Source organism: Ranitomeya variabilis, chromosome 1, assembly GCF_051348905.1.
Source record: "Ranitomeya variabilis isolate aRanVar5 chromosome 1, aRanVar5.hap1, whole genome shotgun sequence".
Classification (NCBI taxonomy): domain Eukaryota; kingdom Metazoa; phylum Chordata; class Amphibia; order Anura; family Dendrobatidae; genus Ranitomeya; species Ranitomeya variabilis.
In genome coordinates this window covers 216,307,134-216,326,081 of record NC_135232.1, presented here as the reverse complement: position 1 = coordinate 216,326,081, position 18,948 = coordinate 216,307,134, and the positions used below count along the sequence as shown (strand labels likewise).

The 18,948-nt window shown below is 43.4% G+C and overlaps 1 protein-coding gene across 1 annotated transcript in view; it reads right to left on the bottom strand.

Annotated features, from left to right (window-relative positions):
* NAA25 (N-alpha-acetyltransferase 25, NatB auxiliary subunit) overlaps window positions 1-18,948 on the bottom strand; it is a 90,203-nt gene that overhangs the window by 59,563 nt on the left and 11,692 nt on the right. Inside the window, exons 2-5 of the mRNA XM_077292506.1 lie at window positions 8,491-8,576; window positions 7,819-7,957; window positions 3,574-3,692; window positions 246-320 (exon numbers count right to left, since the gene is read on the bottom strand). Of these exons, the coding sequence (XP_077148621.1) occupies window positions 246-320; window positions 3,574-3,692; window positions 7,819-7,957; window positions 8,491-8,576 (419 nt within the window). The remainder of the gene's footprint in view (window positions 1-245; window positions 321-3,573; window positions 3,693-7,818; window positions 7,958-8,490; window positions 8,577-18,948) is intronic.

Below are 18,948 nucleotides of genomic sequence, written 5' to 3'. Positions count from 1 at the left end.
TAATGGTCAAGAGTCACACCGCACATATGCACAGCTTACTTTAGGGTTAGGGGAATTTACTGGGAGCACTGCACTATTCTCATTCAATACAAAAGGGCATAAAAAACAAGGAAATCTCAATGAGACAGATTCCATTTTACTTAGGCTATGTTCACATGTTACATTTTTTCTGCGTTTTATTCTGCAGGCAAAACAACAAATCGAAGCCGCCACACTTGACCATTTCATTTGTGTTCAGTGCCTACCTGCATAATTAAACTCATCACAGACCAGAAATAATACGGGTTTTTCGGAACAATTTTGTAAAGTGCCATCCCAGCCTGTAAAACAAGATATGGCAGTACTTAAGTGATCTTTAGGTATACCATAGTTACAAGGCATTATTTTGCTCAAAAGAGGCATCAATTTGACTATTCCAGTAGAATAGTATAACACTTAAAGCAACACTCCAGCGTTTTGATTTTTATTCAGAGCTGGAGTGGTGTTTTGAAATCTAAGTCACTTGCCCCCAGTCATATACTCACCCTCTGACATCTTCACAGTTTTTTCGGTGCCGCTCCGGTCCCACTGCGCCATCTTGTGAGCACAGCCTATGACTGACCGGAAGTCAGAAGTTACGTCACAAGAAAGCAATGCAAGTCTGAGGGCCAGAACGATAGACTCTGTATTGTGAAGTGACCTCCGCACAGTTCCCTTTTTGCTGGAGACCGACAGGGAGCGGCGGCGAAAACTATGATAACACCAGAAGGCAAGTATCAGACAGGGGGCAGAGGACTTGCATTTAGAGCACCACTCCAGAGGTCCAATATAAAAAACAAAACAAAAAAAAAAACCTGCTCTGGAGTGGTGCTCTAAAGGGAACCAGTCACTACATTCATGCTGCCCAAACCACGGACACCATGAATCCGAGAGTAGCTGCATGTTTGCAGCCAGACAGTAAATGAAACTGAAAACAGGACGATGCCAAGAAAAGGTCTGTAAATCACATAGACCCAGATTCATCAAAGCTTTTACATCAGAATTCAATTTTTAAACAACCTGAGATTACGCAATTTATTGTTTTGTGACTTCGAGTTTTCTTGTCCCCCCAAAACAAAATTACCAATCTGCAAGAAAATCGGAAATGCCAGGGCGTGACAACCTTACACAAGTCCCTGACTGAAGATAGATATGTGGGGAGGTGCACAGATGCATGAAACTTCAAGCCTCGCTTGAATTAATTAGCGCGTGCCTATAAAAGGGAACCTGTCACCCCCACCAAAATCGAAGGTGAGCTAAGCCCACCGGCATCAGGGGCTTATTCTACAGCATTCTGGAATGCTGTAGATAAGCCCCCGATGTATCCTGAAAAATGAGAAAAAGAGGTTACATTATACTCACCCAGGGGCGGTCCCGCTGCAGTCCGGTCCGATGGGTGTCGTGGTCCGGGGCCTCCCATCTTCATGCGATGACGTCCTCTTCTGGTCTTCAGGCTGCGGCTCCAGCGCAGGCGTACTTTGTCTGCCCTGTTGAGGGCAGCGTAAAGTACTGCAGCGCGTAGGCGTTGGGCCTCTCTGACCTTTCCCGGTGCCTGCACCCTGCAGTACTTTGCTCTGCCCTCAACAGGGCAGACAAAGTACGCCTGTGCCAGAGCCGCAGCGTGAAGACAAGAAGAGGACGTCATCGTAAGAAGATAGGAGGCCCCAGACTGGACTGCGATGCCCATTGGATCGGACCGCCCCTGGGTGAGTATAATCTAAACTCTTTTTCTCATCTTTCAGGTTACATCGGGGGCTTATCTACAGCATTACAGAATGCTGTAGATAAGCCCCTGATGCCGGTGGGCTTAGCTCACCTTCAATTTTGGGGGTGACAGGTTCCCTTTAATGAATCAGGTGTCTCACACCACGTTGAGCCGGCATCATGACCGGTGGGAAAAATGGCGTTCTTGATGAATAGGGGTCAAAAGACAAATAACAGTAACACCAAGAAGGGCCAAAAAGACACCACTAGAGGGCAATAAAATATAATACAGGACCGTGAATAGATTTCAAGGTATCCAGGAGGATTAATGCATAAGACACTTGTTAAAGAGTGCTAATCCAAGATACAGCCAACAATAAGTTGCAGAGAAAATCTCACCATGGAATCCCAGTAATAATTACAGACAGTAAAAACCTACATAGTGTAAACGGATGCCTAGCTAGAGTGTAAGCCCAGGCCCCACGCGTTTCATCCAGCTTCGTAAGGGGGCATGTTTACCTCTGAAACGCTCCGGCGGGGACTATAGGGAAAGATGGGACTAGCTTGGCAAAGCTCCTCTACTCCAGGTGATTGACGAGTCTCTCCCAATGTACACACGGAAGAGACCTGTCAATCAACTGGAGCGGTGCGGGGGGCAGACAACCAGGGGCCGGACTAGACTAGTCCCCCTTTAATTCTATACCCTGTGGACTCCTCTCCAAACTACGTTTTCTCTGAAATACTGGAGCATTTCAGTGAAAAATTCATGTTACCTGTAAATTAGGCATGAAGCATCGCCTGATCATTAGGGCAGCCTTCCTTACAGAATGTTACTGAAGGATCCTGTGACCGGACCTGTATATCAGCCTCCTCCAATTGGAATCCAGCTTTCTCATGAACAGCGCTTTAATTGAGGCGACTGATGGGATGGTCTGGTCACATGCACCTCCACCCACTGCCATAATGCAAAATGGAGCGCTGTGCCATCAGGGAGGAAGGCTGTACTAACAGGAGAATGATCTGTAATACTTCTATATTATTGAGTGCTACCAAATCATGCAAAAGAAAAAAAAAAGAGAAGCCAGCACTGCTAATGGTCAGAACGCAATACAAATGGTGCACATGCACCTACTGAATTCTAACTGTAGTTCAAATATGAGACATTTAGCAAATTGATCAATTTTTTGAGCTACCCCGCCACTTCACGGCAATCTCATAATGGGGCAGTCCTACGCTACGTTTTTTTATTAACGTTGTGCCATTACGGCCTCCTACATGTATAAAAAGAGCATAAAAAGAAAGACACCATTACTATACTATGACATGCAAGCTGTACCTGGAGACATTTTCAGAATCACCCCCTTGGTGCCAGGAAGGACAAGCGTAGGTGAAGGCCGATCAGGTCCAGTGCGGACATGTCAGATCTGGCCTCCACGCCTCCAAGCCAGCACCAAGGTTAAAGAGTGAGACAGGTTCAGACACAGTAATGCCGTAATGGCACAATGTAAATAAAAAACGTAGAGTTAGGACTGCCCCATTATGAGATTGCCGTGAAGTGGCGGGGTAGCTCAAAGAATTGATCAATTATTTGCTAAATATCTCATATTTGAAATACAGTCAGAATTTATTATGTGCATGTGCACTTTAGATATTGCGTTTTGACCTTCAGCAGTGCTGGCTTCTCCCCTCTTTTTGCTTCTACCAAATCATGGCCACAACACACGCTTTATACAGTTCATTCCTAATTAGGCTACTGACTGGATGATGCACAGTCAGTAAGAGTTGATGCAACGGCAGTGAATGTCATTAGAAGAAATAGCAATGGACTGATTACAGGAAAATCTCCCATACCTGCTGCATCTTCTTGTATTCCCCTACTCTGGCATAAGCCATGAAGAGGTGGGAGTGATATTCTTCACTGCTTGGGACTTTTCTTACAGCCGCCTCATACAACTTAGTAACCAGTTCCGCTAAAATACAAGTAAATATTGTCAATTAAGCATTTAATCTCATGTTGCAAAAAACAAGCAAATATAATCAAGTTTATATTAATTAACAGGACGACGCCTTGCGCTATAAGACACCTGGACTGATGAGCAGACAATAACCCCAAAGGAAGAGACACTGAGCAGAGGTTTATTGTCCCAGGAGTAAGGAACATGGCAGGAGAGGAGCAGAACGCCATCCGTCTATGTACAAGGTATGGTAGACTTGCAGTGTGAAAGCTGGGCTTCTAAGGATCTCCATGATGACAGGCGTGTCTTCAGCAGTCTCCTAGATGACTGCCACCCATCGGCACTCAGTGATGGCACCATGGGAACAGCAATGGGTGCACAGAATGACGCTTCCCATGCTGTTTGAGAGTTTGACAGCAGTATTTAACAAGTAAACATTTAAACACATTCTTTAATTTATTATTTTAACAATCTTTACTAGTCCCACAAAGTAATCTCGCCTACGGAGGGTTTTCACCGGGTGAAATTAATAGCAGATATGGAGGACATTGTTAGGACTCCTTCTTGCCATATCACACAGTTACATCAATTTGTGAGAAGGAGTTACAGACTCTAGTCTCTGCCAGGAGGAGGTAAATGGAGTGTCAGTGTATATGCCCATGTGCTCCATTCAGGTCTAGGACAAGGATAACCGAGCAGGACTTGGATTCTGTGGTCAGACTATATGGCACGTGCATAGGAAGGTTTTTACTTTGAACCCACTTGACTCTTCCTATTCTTATTTTTGTAATATCACCATGCCTATATTTATTTTTTCTTGTTACAATTTTGTAAAAACACCAGAAAGTTCATGTCACTTCTTCAAAGAGGCTCCTAATGGAATCTGTGCAAAATTAGGCAATGTCCATTCCAGAGCCAGCAAAATATTAAACACTTTAGAAGAAAAACAACACTTCGAAACTGCTTCAGGAAATTAAAAAAACTAAACTAAAAAAAAAACAACAAAAATAAGACCAAACCTCCCCCAAAAAAGTAGTGTTTCTTTAAGCAGTTTCCACTAGAACACACATATGGGGAAAAAAAAAAGTGTGTGTAGTTTGCGGCACAAAAAACTGGATAAAAACTAAGTTTATAAAATCAACTAAAAGTCAAAAACCTGAACACATTACGTGATCCAGGCGTAATAAGTCGCCCTTAATACCAGAGTGAACAGCTCCAACTTTCCTCCTCACCGCTACCTCCTAGAAAACACCAAGGAGTATAAACACTGTGTCCATACTGCAACAGTTATGACCACTCAACGGAGGATGGAAAAACTTCATCGGAAACCCCAGTAAGCAACAGAACAAGTACAATCGTGTCTCAATACATAGAAGTAGAATAATGGCTTATTCCTCTTAATATAATCGGGACAGCATGAAGTTTGACTTCATGAAATGTAATAGTGAACAAAGCTCTGGAGTCTGACACCATTACTTTTATTTGAAAAGTGGCTTGTAAAGGTGTTCTCCGCTATTAGGACAAGCCTTCTCACTTTGTGTTTGCCCCCTATTAAAGGCAACACCTATACTCACCTCCCGTGTCGTTCCAGCAGTGTCGGCACTCGTTCTTGGGGGTAACGCGAGATTGTTACGTCACGCGACTCCCGCGCACAATCAGCGCTGGCGTCACTGTTCCCGCCTTGGGACGTATAAGTAATCAGGAGGAAGTGAGCGGTCAGCCGCAGTTCTCACCGACTCTTGATTAAGGGGACAGTGACGCCAGCACTGATTGGGTGATGGAGTCATGTGACATAACCTCACGTGAGCCCTGGGAACGCGAGTGCTGACAACTCCGCTGGAACAGCGCCAGCACGCGGGGAGAATTGGTGTTTTTAGTTTAAACGGGAGCAAATATTCAGACAGAGAAGGGGTTGTCCTAGTAGTGGAAGACCCAGAAAAAGCCCTTTAAATATTTGGTTGCGGTAATAGCCATGAATAAAATAATATATATATATATATTTTTTTTTTTTTGTCTTAAAAGGGAATATGCCACCATTTTTTTTTCACCTAATCGGAGACCAGCATGATGTAGAGGCAGAGACCCTGATGTGTCACGCACTGGGCTGCTTGCTGTAGTTTTCATAAATCACTGTTTTATTAGGAGATCACTAGAGGAGAACCTTATATCAAACCGGATAATAATAGATAAAATTAATTTTATTAATCATTTATTAAAAACCTTTAACCACACAGCAAAAATACATACAACCGTGCTCACTGCAACTGTCCCTCACACTGTAACCACTAATTTTCCCTGCCTACACAGCGGAGGTTGGCACCCTAGTTTTATACGAGAGAGGCGCCCCCGCTCCTCAACGGCTGATCCTGTTACTCCTACACAATTTTCTGGGAAAAGTGATCCAGCTATACCCCAATCTCACGCGGCAGGAAAGCTGAAAAGGACAGTAGATGCCTGATGAAGCATTAACAAGACAGTGTGAGGTAGAGTGATGCCGTTACCTAAAGTGCAGACATATAGTGCATAAACACAGAAACAATCTGACTATAACTGTTCCCTGTTCTGTCACAGCCTACCTGACTGTGGGGGTTGGCACCCTACTGTACAGCGGAATTGGCGCCCCCACTCAACGAAGGCTCACCCTCACGGTGACCCTATCACTGCAAACCCTGGCTAATTAGATGTATAGCCTAGTAAAGGTCATTCATAGGGGTAGGCTTAAATTATAATTCAATCTGATATGCACAAAAACGCCACATACCTAGCACATGATATACTAATCATTAGGCTCTTAGATGTATACCCATGCTGCATGCATCGTTTATCCAGACCTCCTGATGATCCAGATTGGTGAAACGCGTTGAGGCATTAGGCATGGATCCTCAAGAACATCGTCTATGATGAGTATCTTATGACTATAACTGGCACTGTTCTATATCTTGTCTTGGGTGTGCGGCTTTGTATTGGTACTGCATTTCAACCCTAAATCCAGCCTACCTTCACTAATGATTGTCATTCTGTTGGTGTCCATTTGGGTATACATCTAAGAGCCTAATGATTAGTATATCATGTGCTAGGTATGTGGCGTTTTTGTGCATATCAGATTGAATTATAATTTAAGCCTACCCCTATGAATGACCTTTACTAGGCTATACATCTAATTAGCCAGGGTTTGCAGTGATAGGGTCACCGTGAGGGTGAGCCTTCGTTGAGTGGGGGCGCCAATTCCGCTGTACAGTAGGGTGCCAACCCCCACAGTCAGGTAGGCTGTGACAGAACAGGGAACAGTTATAGTCAGATTGTTTCTGTGTTTATGCACTATATGTCTGCACTTTAGGTAACGGCATCACTCTACCTCACACTGTCTTGTTAATGCTTCATCTGGCATCTACTGTCCTTTTCAGCTTTCCTGCCGCGTGAGATTGGGGTATAGCTGGATCACTTTTCCCAGAAAATTGTGTAGGAGTAACAGGATCAGCCGTCGAGGAGCGGGGGCGCCTCTCTCGTATAAAACTAGGGTGCCAACCTCCGCTGTGTAGGCAGGGAAAATTAGTGGTTACAGTGTGAGGGACAATTGCAGTGAGCACGGTTGTATGTATTTTTGCTGTGTGGTTAAAGGTTTTTAATAAATGATTAATAAAATTAATTTTATCTATTATCCGGTTTGATATAAGGTTCTTGCGAGTACTGGTTCTTGGATTACTATAACCTTATTGAGCTATCCAATTTTTCTAGTTTGAGATCACTAGAGGACCAGTAAACCTGCCGCCAGGCAGTCCTTCATATGCATGATGTCTGTATAATGATGTCATGGCTGAAAGCTGCCAATCAGAGGTGTGGACACTGTTATACAAGGCTCAGCATTCGCAGACCTGCTAGATCTACAGCAGATAATTAAGTGATTATATAAAAAACACAGCAAGCAGTCTATCAAGTGCCATCACAGCAATCAGGATCTCTGGCCCTACATCTTTCTGCGCTCATATGGGGTAGCAAAAACCTGGAAACAGATTCCCTTTAATAGAATAACATTAACAAAAAATATTACAAGAAAAATTCCCCAAAACTCAGGAGAACGAGCTTTACCACCCTTACCCCAACTGCAGAAAGATGACAAAACCACACAATATATTGTTCTTACGTCTGTGCATTTCCCTGTACAAGATTGTTAGTGCCTGCAAGGAGTTGTCATCCGTGGGCTCCAGAGCTGCTACCTCTTGTGCAAGTACAAACGCTTCATCCTGCTTCCCGGTTCGTTGTAATCCAATTGCTTTGAGGACCTGAGAGAAAGAGAACATTGGAGCTAAAAACATTATCTTCCAATAATCCCCAAGACATATTATTATGAAAAGAAACCTATCAGCAGATTTTTGCTATTTAATCTGAGTGCAACATAATATAGAGCAAAAGAGCCTGACTCCAGGGATGTGTCACTTATTAGTCTGGGTGCTGTAGTAATACAATCAGTATTTTATCAGCAGCATATTATCACTGACTGACTACATCTCAAATGCCAGGCAGTCAGGCTAATCTGTGTAACACTGCCACTGATTAGCAGCTTGCTGACAATTCATAGTGTACAAGGAAGCTGCCAGAGAGTGGTACAAGTGTTCGCTCTACATCACACAAACTAAGATTCTATCAAAACTACACCAAGCAGCTCAGCGAGTCATACATCACTGGAATCAGGCTTTCTTGCCCTATATTAAGCTGTGCTTAGATTATATAGCAAACAAGGCTAACAGAATCCCTTTAAATACTGTTCAGATCTGTCAGCAGTAACAGTGGTGACAGCATACAAAACTGCTCCTACCTTGGCGCAGTGCAGGTCTTTATGTTTCTTAAGCAGCTTTTCAGCCTGCTGGATCGCCATCTTGTTGTTCCCATTGTCCAGGTAATCTATAATAGGAAAGCGGCTTTATTCATTTACTGTAGAGTATTAAATAGGTTTTACAGGAAGCCTTACAAATCATTGGAGCAGAGGACCGCTGATGGCAGGCGGCTCTGCTGCTTGGACCCTCCACAATCTGGTGACAATCACAAGCAGCTTTTTGGTCCTCACACGTTATAAGTTCCTGCTGCTGAGGTGCTTTCCATCTGTACCTCCAGCACACCGGGGCTGATGATCGCTCGAGTAGCACGCTGCCTATTCAAACCGCCTGGAGCAATTAATGAAATACAAAGATGCTCCAGAATTGCTATATCATGCTTTCCAGTCTCTTCCTTGGTGCTGAGGAAGGGACACACCTACCTGGATGACATTTTTGGTTCAGGAACTTCAGCCCGCTACTGTGACAAGCAGGTTTTTGCTATATAAAATCGGAGGACACCATAGTGTAGAAGTGGACACATTTCAGGGTTGTGTTACTTATTAGGCTGTGTGCTGTTTACATACAATGAAAGTTTTATCACCAGGAGAGTGTTAATGCCAAAACAGGTGCTCACACTAGCCCTAGTCCATGTCCACCCTCTCCTCTGATAAGCAGCTCACTGTCAATATACAATGTACATAGAAAGCTGTGGTCTGGGAGGGATCAGCTTTCTGAGCTCTGCTAAATGCTATATCTAATAACTCACACCCTGTAACCTAAGTGATACATCCTTGGAATCAGCGCTTTCCCTCACTATGCCGCTCTCAGAGGAGGTAGCTTAAACATGGTGACAGATTCCCTTTTATGGTCTGGGTAGTGCTTGTTCTATACTGCTACTATATTTGTACATAGAAATAAGAGGATCTTTGAACAAGCACATGGCTCTGGAAAAAGGGCCAGGGGCTAGTGATTTTGCGGGACTCCTAACAGGATTGGAGCTAACAGAGGTGGTAAGCAGCTACGGTAATTGCTGTATAGAAATCTATGGACAGGAGAGAACCGACTGATATCTCACAGGTTACTTAGGTAACGCCTCAGCCTGTAATTTAACTATTCTGTACACTACTGAGAGAGATTCTGGAGGCTGGTCTCCTTGGCAACAAGCTGTACACCATGTAAAATAAGTGGTCTCATAGAGGAGAATGATGGCAGATAGAAAAAGCAAGCCAATTGTCTCATGCTTTCTAACCATGACAAACTAAAAGGGGGTATACAAATGTTATTAATTTATCACAGTAGCAAGCAGAAACTCAGCAGCCCAGCAAAGCTACTGGACCAGAAATGTCACACAGAGGAGTGCTGCATCCCAAGCAATAAGTTAAGGTGGCTGGAGACATGTCAAGACTAACCCTTTAAGGATGAAGTAGTTGGCATTCTCCTGAAATACAGCTGCCAAGAGGCTACTTCATAGTCAGCGGGGCTTTCCACTATCATTAGAAATTTATTTCACATAGCCTGCTTATTGTTAATGGCTACACATTAAGCAATCGTGTATTTCTAAGGATACAATGGAAAGCCGCTGCTTGAAAGCACGCCCCGACACCTCGCAGTGTGCAGGACACTGAGGCTGGATGTCTAGGCATTCATCGACAGATTCACAGGTCTCTCCCTATACTAGATAGCAAGTCAGGGAGAAGCTGGCGGAGAGCCACCACCAAGACTTCTCCCCGTGCCCAGCTGCCCCTTATATAGCTTTCTCTGGAACGCTGCATCTTAGAGGAAAACGCTGCACATTTCTTGCTTCCCATAGTTTAACATCAATTAGAAAAACTAAAGCAGCTTTTTAGGTCTTCATTCTTATACAATCCGCCAATGCATCCTATGAACCCAGCCCACTAATCTGCAGTAATAAGCGTGGCTACGTGAGCTCGCTGCTGACCTACTTGACAGCTCACTAGTGCTGAAGATTTTATGTGCTTAAACAGAATTATTCTAAAAGCTGGTAATTAGATAAATGGATTAAGACGTTGACACCTACGATTGCTTTCCTAGGCTTTTACACAGCACGCACTGGGCTACAAAAAAAAAAAAGCCCAATTATTCTTACCATGCAGAGTATGGCAGCAGTTAGGCTAGGTACACTGCTCCTTTGCCACCGTCCGATGCATCGACTCAGGACATGTGCGTCTGACAGTGGCTACAGGATACGGTAAGTTTCTTTGTAGGAAAGCTCGGTCTGCTGCGCTTCACTATACAGCAAAACAAACGGACTACAGTTCCGGCAGTAAGAAACAGATCCGTTACAAATGAACGAAAGAAGGAGGGCTAATTAACAGATCTGTTTTCCGTAGACTCCAGTGTTATCAAAAACGGATCCAGCAGAGATCAGCTGTTTAAAAATGGACCGAAAAGTAGCCAACGGATTGCTGCGGGATCCACTGTAACTGATCACAACAGCGCCCAAGTCTGTAACACACTGGAGTGTGAAGTATAATAAATAGGAAGGTAACAAAACAACAAATGTCAAAATCACTGTACACACTGCACTTGGGCTACATTTGGTGTAAGTGTCACTACATGTACAGTGGCTTGCAAAAGTATTCCCCCCCTAGCATTTTCATGTTTTTCATATTTTGCTACCTCACAACCTGGACTTACAGTTATGTTTGCAAATGCTCATCACTACTGAACAGCAATCTTCAAGTCTGACCACTGATTCTCAATTTGATTAAGGTCTGGGCTTTGACTAGGCCACTCCAAAACATTTAAACGCTTCCCCTTATACCACTCGAGTGTTGCTTTATCAGTATGCTTCGGGTCATTGTCTTGTTGGAAGGTGAACCTCTGTCCCAGTATCCCTGTATTCAACACATTCCATCTTACCCTCGACTCGGACCATTTTCCCTGTCCCTGCTACAAACAAACATCCCCTCAGCATGATGCGGCCACCACGTTTCACTGTGAGGATGGTGTTTTTTGTAATGAGCTGTGTTGGTTTGGTGCCAAATATAGCATTTACCTTAGTGGCCAAAAAGTTCAATTTTGGTCTCAGCTGACCACAGCACCTTCCTCAATAGATTTGGGGAGCCTCACACATGTCTTTTGTCAAAATCAAAACGAGCCTTACAATTTTTGTGTGTAAGTAAAGGCTTTTTTCTGATCACTCTTCCATAAAGGCCACCGCTATGTAGTGTACAGGTTATTCTGGTAGTATGGACAGATAATCATGTCTCTGCTTGGGACTCTGCAGCTCCTTCATTATTACCTTTGGTCTCTGTGCTTCCTCTCTGATTAATGCCTTCCTTGCCCAGGCTGAGAGTTTTGGTAGACGGCCCTCTCTTGGTAGGTTTGTTGTTTTGAACAGCTGACATGTGCCCACAACAGCTGCAGGTGGAATCGGAATCTTCCAGCTGCTGTTAACCAGTTAAATGCCGCTGTCAATCTCTGACATAGGCATTTAAAGTGATTGCGCCGTAAGCACGTCACTAATCCTGCCCATCGGCACCCGTGTCACATGACCGCGGGTCAACAATTGGTTAGCATGACAACCCGGGGTCTGCGGTCAGCGCTCACAGCAAGTGACCATTTCTGCTACACACAGGCGATCTGATCATCACATGTGTGTAGCAGAACTGCAGCTTCTAGTCTCCCATGGAGACTATTGAAGCATGCAAAAAATATAAAAAGTTCAAATGACCCCCCATTCAAAAAAATAAAAAATGTACACATTTGGTATCTCAGCGTTCAGAATAGCCCTATTAATATATAAAATTAATCCGATCAGTAAACTGTGTAGCGAAAAAAAAAGGCAAAACACCAAAATTATGTTTTTTTGGTTGCCTCAGCATTGCATTAAAACGTATTAACGGGCGATCAAAAGAACGTATCTACGCCAAAATGGTATCATTAAAAAAGTCATCTTGGCAATCAAAAAAAAAAGCTCTCACCCAGCTCCAGATCACAAAAAAAAAAAAAAATGGAGACGCTACAGGTCTCGGAAAATGACACCTTTTTTTTTTTTTTTTAACCCCTTAAGCCCCGAGGGTGGTTTGCACGTTAATGACCGGGCCAATTTTTACAATTCTGACCACTGTCCCTTTATGAGGCTATAACTCTGGAACGCTTTGACGGATCTTGGTGATTCTGACATTGTTTTCTCATGACATATTGTACTTCATGTTAGTGGTAAAATTTATTCAATTATAACTTGCGTTTATTTGTGAAAAAAATGGAAATTTGGCGAAAATTTTGAAAATTTCGCAATTTTCCAACTTTGAATTTTTATGCCCTTAAATCACAGAGATATGTCACGCAAAATACTTAATAAGTAACATTTCCCACGTCTACTTTACATCAGCACAATTTTGGAACCAAAATTTTTTTTTGTGACGGAGTTATAAGGGTTAAAAGTTGACCAGCAATTTCTCATTTTTACAACACCATTTTTTTTTTAGGGACCACATCTCATTTGAAGTCATTTTGAGGGGTCTATATGATAGAAAATACCCAAGTGTGACACCATTCTAAACACTGCACCCCTCAAGGTGCTCAAAACCACATTCAAGAAGTTTATTAACCCTTCAGGTGTTTCACAGGAATTTTTGGAATGTTTAAATAAAAATGAACATTTAACTTTTTTTCACACAAAATTTATTTCAGCTCCAATTTGTTTTATTTTACCAAGGGTAACAGGAGAAAATGGACCCCCAAGGTTGTTGTACAATTTGTCCTGAGTACGCCGATACCCCATATGTGGGGGTAAACCACTGTTTGGGCGCATGGCAGAGCTCGGAAGGGAAGGAGCGCCATTTGACTTTTCAATGCAAAATTGACTGGAATTGAGATGGGACGCCATGTTGCGTTTGGAGAGCCCCTGATGTGCCTAAACACTGAAACCCCCTACAAGTGACACCATTTTAGAAAGTAGACCCCCTAAGGAACTTATCTAGATGTGTGGTGAGCACTTTGACCCACCAAGTGCTTCACAGAAGTTTATAATGCAGAGCCGTAAAAATAAAAAATCATATTTTTTCACAAAAATTATCTTTTCGCCCCCAATTTTTTATTTTCCCAAGGGTAAGAGAAGAAATTGGACCCCCAAAAATGTTGTGCAATTTGTCCTGAGTACGCTGATACCCCATATGTGGGTGTAAACCATTGTTTGGGCGCATGGCAGAGCTTGGAAGGGAAGGAGCGCCATTTGACTTTTCAATGCAAAATTGACTGGAATTGAGATGGGACGCCATGTTGCGTTTGGAGAGCCCCTGATGTGCCTAAACATTGAAACCCCCCACAAGTGACACCATTTTGGAAAGTAGACCCCCTAAGGAACTTATCTAGATGTGTTTTGAGAGCTTTGAACCCCCAAGTGTTTCACAACAGATTATAACGCAGAGCCGTGAAAATATATATATTTTTTTTTCCACAAAAATGATTTTTTAGCCCCCAGCTTTGTATTTTTACAAGGGTAACAGAATAAATTGGACCCCAAAATTTGTTGTCCAATTTGTCCTGAGAACGCTGATACCCCATATGTGGGGGGGAACCACTGTTTGGGCGCATGACAGAGCTCGGAAGGGAAGGAGCGCCATTTGGAATGCAGACTTAAAGGGAACCTATCACCCCGTTTTTTAAAGATTAGATAAAAATAGTGTGAAATAGGGGCAGAGCTGGGCTTTACATTAGTGCCTCTTTGGTGCCTTTACACCCCCGTTAGGCTGCCGAAATACCTTAGTGAAGTGTCCGTTTTGACCTGTCACTCAAGCTGGTCAGGTCGGATGGGCGTGGTCACAGCGCTGTTTGTCCCCCAGGATCCTGCTCATCATTACGTTGGTGGCGTAGTGGTGTGCGCATGTCCAGCAGATGAATCCACTGCCCAGGAGATGAATAGCAGCGCGGTCTTCGCTATTCAGCCGTTTACCGGTGGGCGCGGCCATCATTCCTGTGGCCGCGCCTGCGCAGATGGAGCGCTCTGCTGCCAGGGGCTTCAGGAAAATGGCCGCGGGATTCCGCGTGTGCGCAGATGGAGATCGCGGCGGCCATTTTCCTGAAGCCCCTGGCAGCAGAGCGCTCCATCTGCGCAGGCGCGGCCACAGGAAAGATGGCCGCGCCCACCGGTAAACGGCTGAATAGCGAAGACCGCGCCGCTATTCATCTCCTGAGCAGTGGATTCATCTGCTGGACATGCGCACACCACTACGCCACCAACGTAATGATGAGCAGGATCCTGGGGGACAAACAGCGCTGTGACCACGCCCATCCGACCTGACCAGCTTGAGTGACAGGTCAAAACGGACACTTCACTAAGGTATTTCGGCAGCCTAACGGGGGTGTAAAGGCACCAAAGAGGCACTAATGTAAAGCCCAGCTCTGCCCCTATTTCACACTATTTTTATCTAATCTTTAAAAAACGGGGTGATAGGTTCCCTTTAAATGGATTGGTCTGCAGCCGTCACGTTGCATTTGCAGAGCCCCTGATGTACCCAAACAGTACAAACCCCCCACAAGTGACCCCATATTGGAAACTAGTCCTCCCAAGGAACTTATCTAGATGTGTTGTGAGAACTTTGAACCCCCAAGTGTTTCACTACAGTTTATAACGCAGAGCCGTGAAAATAAAACATCTTTTTTTTTCTCACAAAAACGATTTTTAGCCCCCCAAATTTTTAATTTTCCCAAGGATAACAAGAGAACTTGGACCCCAGAAGTTGTTGTTCAATTTGTCCCGAGTACGCTGATAACCCATATGTTGGGTTAAACCCCTTTTTGGGCGCACGGGAGAGCTCGGAAGGGAAGGAGCACTGTTTTACTTTTTCAACGCAGAATTGGCTGGAATTGAGATTGGACGCCATGTCGCGTTTGGAGAGCCCCTGATGTGCCTGGACAGTGGAAACTCCCCAAATTCTACCTGAAACCCTAACCCAAACACACCCCTAACCCTAATCCCAATGGTAACCCTAACCACACCCCTAGCCCTGACACACCCATAATTCTAATCCCAACCCTAATCCAAACCGTAAATGTAATTCAAACCCTAACCCTAACTTTAGCCCCAACCCTAACCCTAACTTTACCTCCAACCCTAGCCCTAACCCTAACTTTAGCCCCAACCCGAACCCTAGCCCTAACCCTAGCCCTAGCGGGAAAATGGAAATAAATACATTTTTTTAATTTTATTATTTTTCCCTAACTAAGGGGGTGATGAAGGAGGGTTTGATTTACTTTTATAGCGTTTTTTATATCGGATTTTTATGATTGGCAGCTGTCACACACTAAAAGACGCTTTTTATAGCAAAAAAGTTTTTGCGTCTCCACATTTTGAGACCTATAATTTTTCCACATTTTGCTCCACAGAGTCGTGTGAGGTCTTGTTTTTTGTGGGACGAGTTGACGTTTTTATTGGTAACATTGTCGGACACGTGACCGTTTTTGATCACTTTTTATTCCGATTTTTGTGAGGCAGAATGACCAAAAACCTGCTATTCATGAATTTCTTTTGGGAGGCGTTTATACCGTTCCGTGTTTGGTAAAATTGATAAAGCAGTTTTATTCGACGGGTCAGTACGATTACAGCGATATCTCATTTATATAATTTTTTTATGTTTTGGCGCTTTTATACGATAAAAACTATTTTATAGAAAAAATTATTATTTTAGTATCGCTTTATTCTCAGGACTATAACTTTTTTATTTTTTCTGCTAATGATGCTGTATGGCGGCTTGTTTTTTGCGGGACAAGATGACGTTTTCAGCGGTACCATGATTATTTATATCAGTCTTTTTGATCGCGTGTTATTCCACTTTTTGTTCGGCGGTATGGTAATAAAGCGTTGTTTTTTGCCTCGTTTTTTTAAATATTTTTACGGTGTTTACTGAAGGGGTTAACTAGTGGGGCAGTTTTATAGGTTGGGTCGTTACGGACGCGGCGATACTAAATATGTGTACTTTTATTTTGTTTTTTTTATTTAGATAAAGAAATGTATTTATGGGAATAATATCTATATTTTTTTTTATTATTTATTTAGGAATTTTTTTTTTAATTTTTTTTTACACATGTGGAAAAATTTTTTTTTTACTTTTTTACTTTGTCCCAGGGGGGGACATCACAGATCGATGATCTGATAGTGTGCACAGCACTCTGTCAGATCACCGATCTCACTTACATCGGTGCAGGCTTACCAGCGTCTGCTCTGAGCAGGCGCTCGGTAAGCCACCTTTCTCCCTGCAGGACCCGGATGCCGCGGCCATCTTGGATCCGGGACCTGCAGGGAGGAAGGAGGTAGGAGACCCTCGGAGCAACGCGATCACATCGCGTTGCTCCTGGGGTCTCAGGGAAGCCCGCAGGGAGCCCCCTCCCTGCGCGATGCTTCCCTATACCGCCGGTACACTGCGATCATGTTTGATCGCGGTGTGCCGGGGGTTAATGTGCCGGGGGCAGTCCGTGACCGCTCCTGTCACATAGTGCCGGATGTCAGCTGCGATAGGCAGCTGACACCCGGCCGCGATCGGCCGCGCTCCCCCCGTGAGCGCGGCCGATCGCGTATGACGTACTATCCCGTCACCCAGAATTAAGTCCCAGGTCACCTTGACGGGATAGTACGTCATACGGGATTAAGGGGTTAAACAAACTTTTTTTTTTTTTTTTTTAAGGTGAAAAAAAATCCAAACTGTACATTTTTGGTATCTATGAACTTGTAATGACCTGGAGAATCATAATGGTCAGTTTTAGCAACTGGTGAACATAGTAAAAAAAAAAAATATCCAAAACACAGTTGTGGAATTGCACTTTTTTGCAATTTCACCGCACTTGGAATTTTTTTTCCTATTTTTGAGTACACAATATGGTAAAACCAATGGTGTGATTCAAAAGTACAACTCGTCCCGCAAAAAAACAAGCCCTCACATGGCCATATTGACGGAAAAATAAAGTTATGGCTCTGGAAAGAAGGGAAGTGCAAAACAAAAACGAAACAGGGCTGAGGCGTGAAAGGGTTAAACACGGGTTGTAAAGTAACAAAATTGGTGAAAAGCTAAGGGTGTGAATACTTTCACAAGTCACTGAGTGTAGATGCTAGAGCCATAATGTCATGATAAAATGTCTCTTTTTGGAGCAGGCATATATAAAACATTTAGGTCATGTTTATAGCAAAATGTTCCCCTAGTACTGAACAGTGGACATAACCTGATCACACAGCAATGGGAAATGGAGACCAAAATAGTATATATTGGCATATAATAGCCAAGACAGTAGTAACAAGGGAGGGAATGTAGCTCAGAAACCCAACTAGGGGACAAAAAGGACAGTCCCCATAATAAGAACGAGGCCAGACCCAGCAGAATTTATGGCCAGGGTAACAACGAACTAACGCTATTGTTTCCACTGCTCCCCTGCGTATTTATTCCACTTTTTTAAATCCTCAATACAATTCCAGAGATATGGGCCTTTTTATGGTATTTACCAAGGGAGTGTGCCTCACAGGGTAATGAGCCAGCACAAAGAAAAAAAAAATATCCTGTAACCAAATTCCTCAAATGGAAAACAAAAAAAAGATTAAAAAGAAAAAAAAGAAAAAAAACACTCAGGGAAGCAGCAGAAAGTAATCACTTGACAGGTCCTCTAAACTGATTGCAAGGCCTCCTTCATGACATCTGTTTCATGGACAGGTTCTGCGATTACCCATTATGATCTAGATTTGTTCACGTGTCCACATTTCTGGCAGAGTCAAAAAGAGAAGCAGACCAGTTCTGATCCAAATTACAGATCAAAATCAAATCTGTGGGCTGGTAAACTCGGGCAGCACACGACACTCAGTGTTTCTTTGCACATGAGAAAATGTCACACAGTGCGTTTTTGATGCTTTTCATAGCGTTTTTTCCACAAGGAAATGGGCCAAAACCGCTATGGAATCCTTATGCAAGCGCAAATATTTATGCAAATATTTGGGGGTCCATTTGGATAGCAAACTGGACTGGAGATGCCACTCAGTTTGTCTACAAGAAGGGGATGAGCAGATTGTATTTCCTAAGGAAACTGAGGTCTTTTAATGTGTGCAGCAAAATGTTAGAAATGTTCTACCAGTCTGTAGTGGCAAGTGCCATCTTTTTTGCAATCATATGCTGGGGTAATAGTGTGTGGGCCTCTGATGCTAATAAGCTGAATAAGATTATCAAGAAGGCAAGTTCTGCTGTGGGCTGCAATCTGGACTCTTTTGAGGAGGTAGTGGAGAGAAGAACTCTGAAAAAGTGTATGGCAATTATGAACAATAATGCACATCCACTATATGAGCTATTCATGAGACAGAAGAGCACCTTCAGTAACCGGCTAATACTTCTGAGGTGTAAGAAGGAAAAATATAGGAAATAGTTTGTGCCAACTGCTATGGGAATGTACAACAATAACATTAGGGTTAAATCATCAAGGTGAATGTCTACTTTATTTCTCTACATTTCAGTTCACTCGCT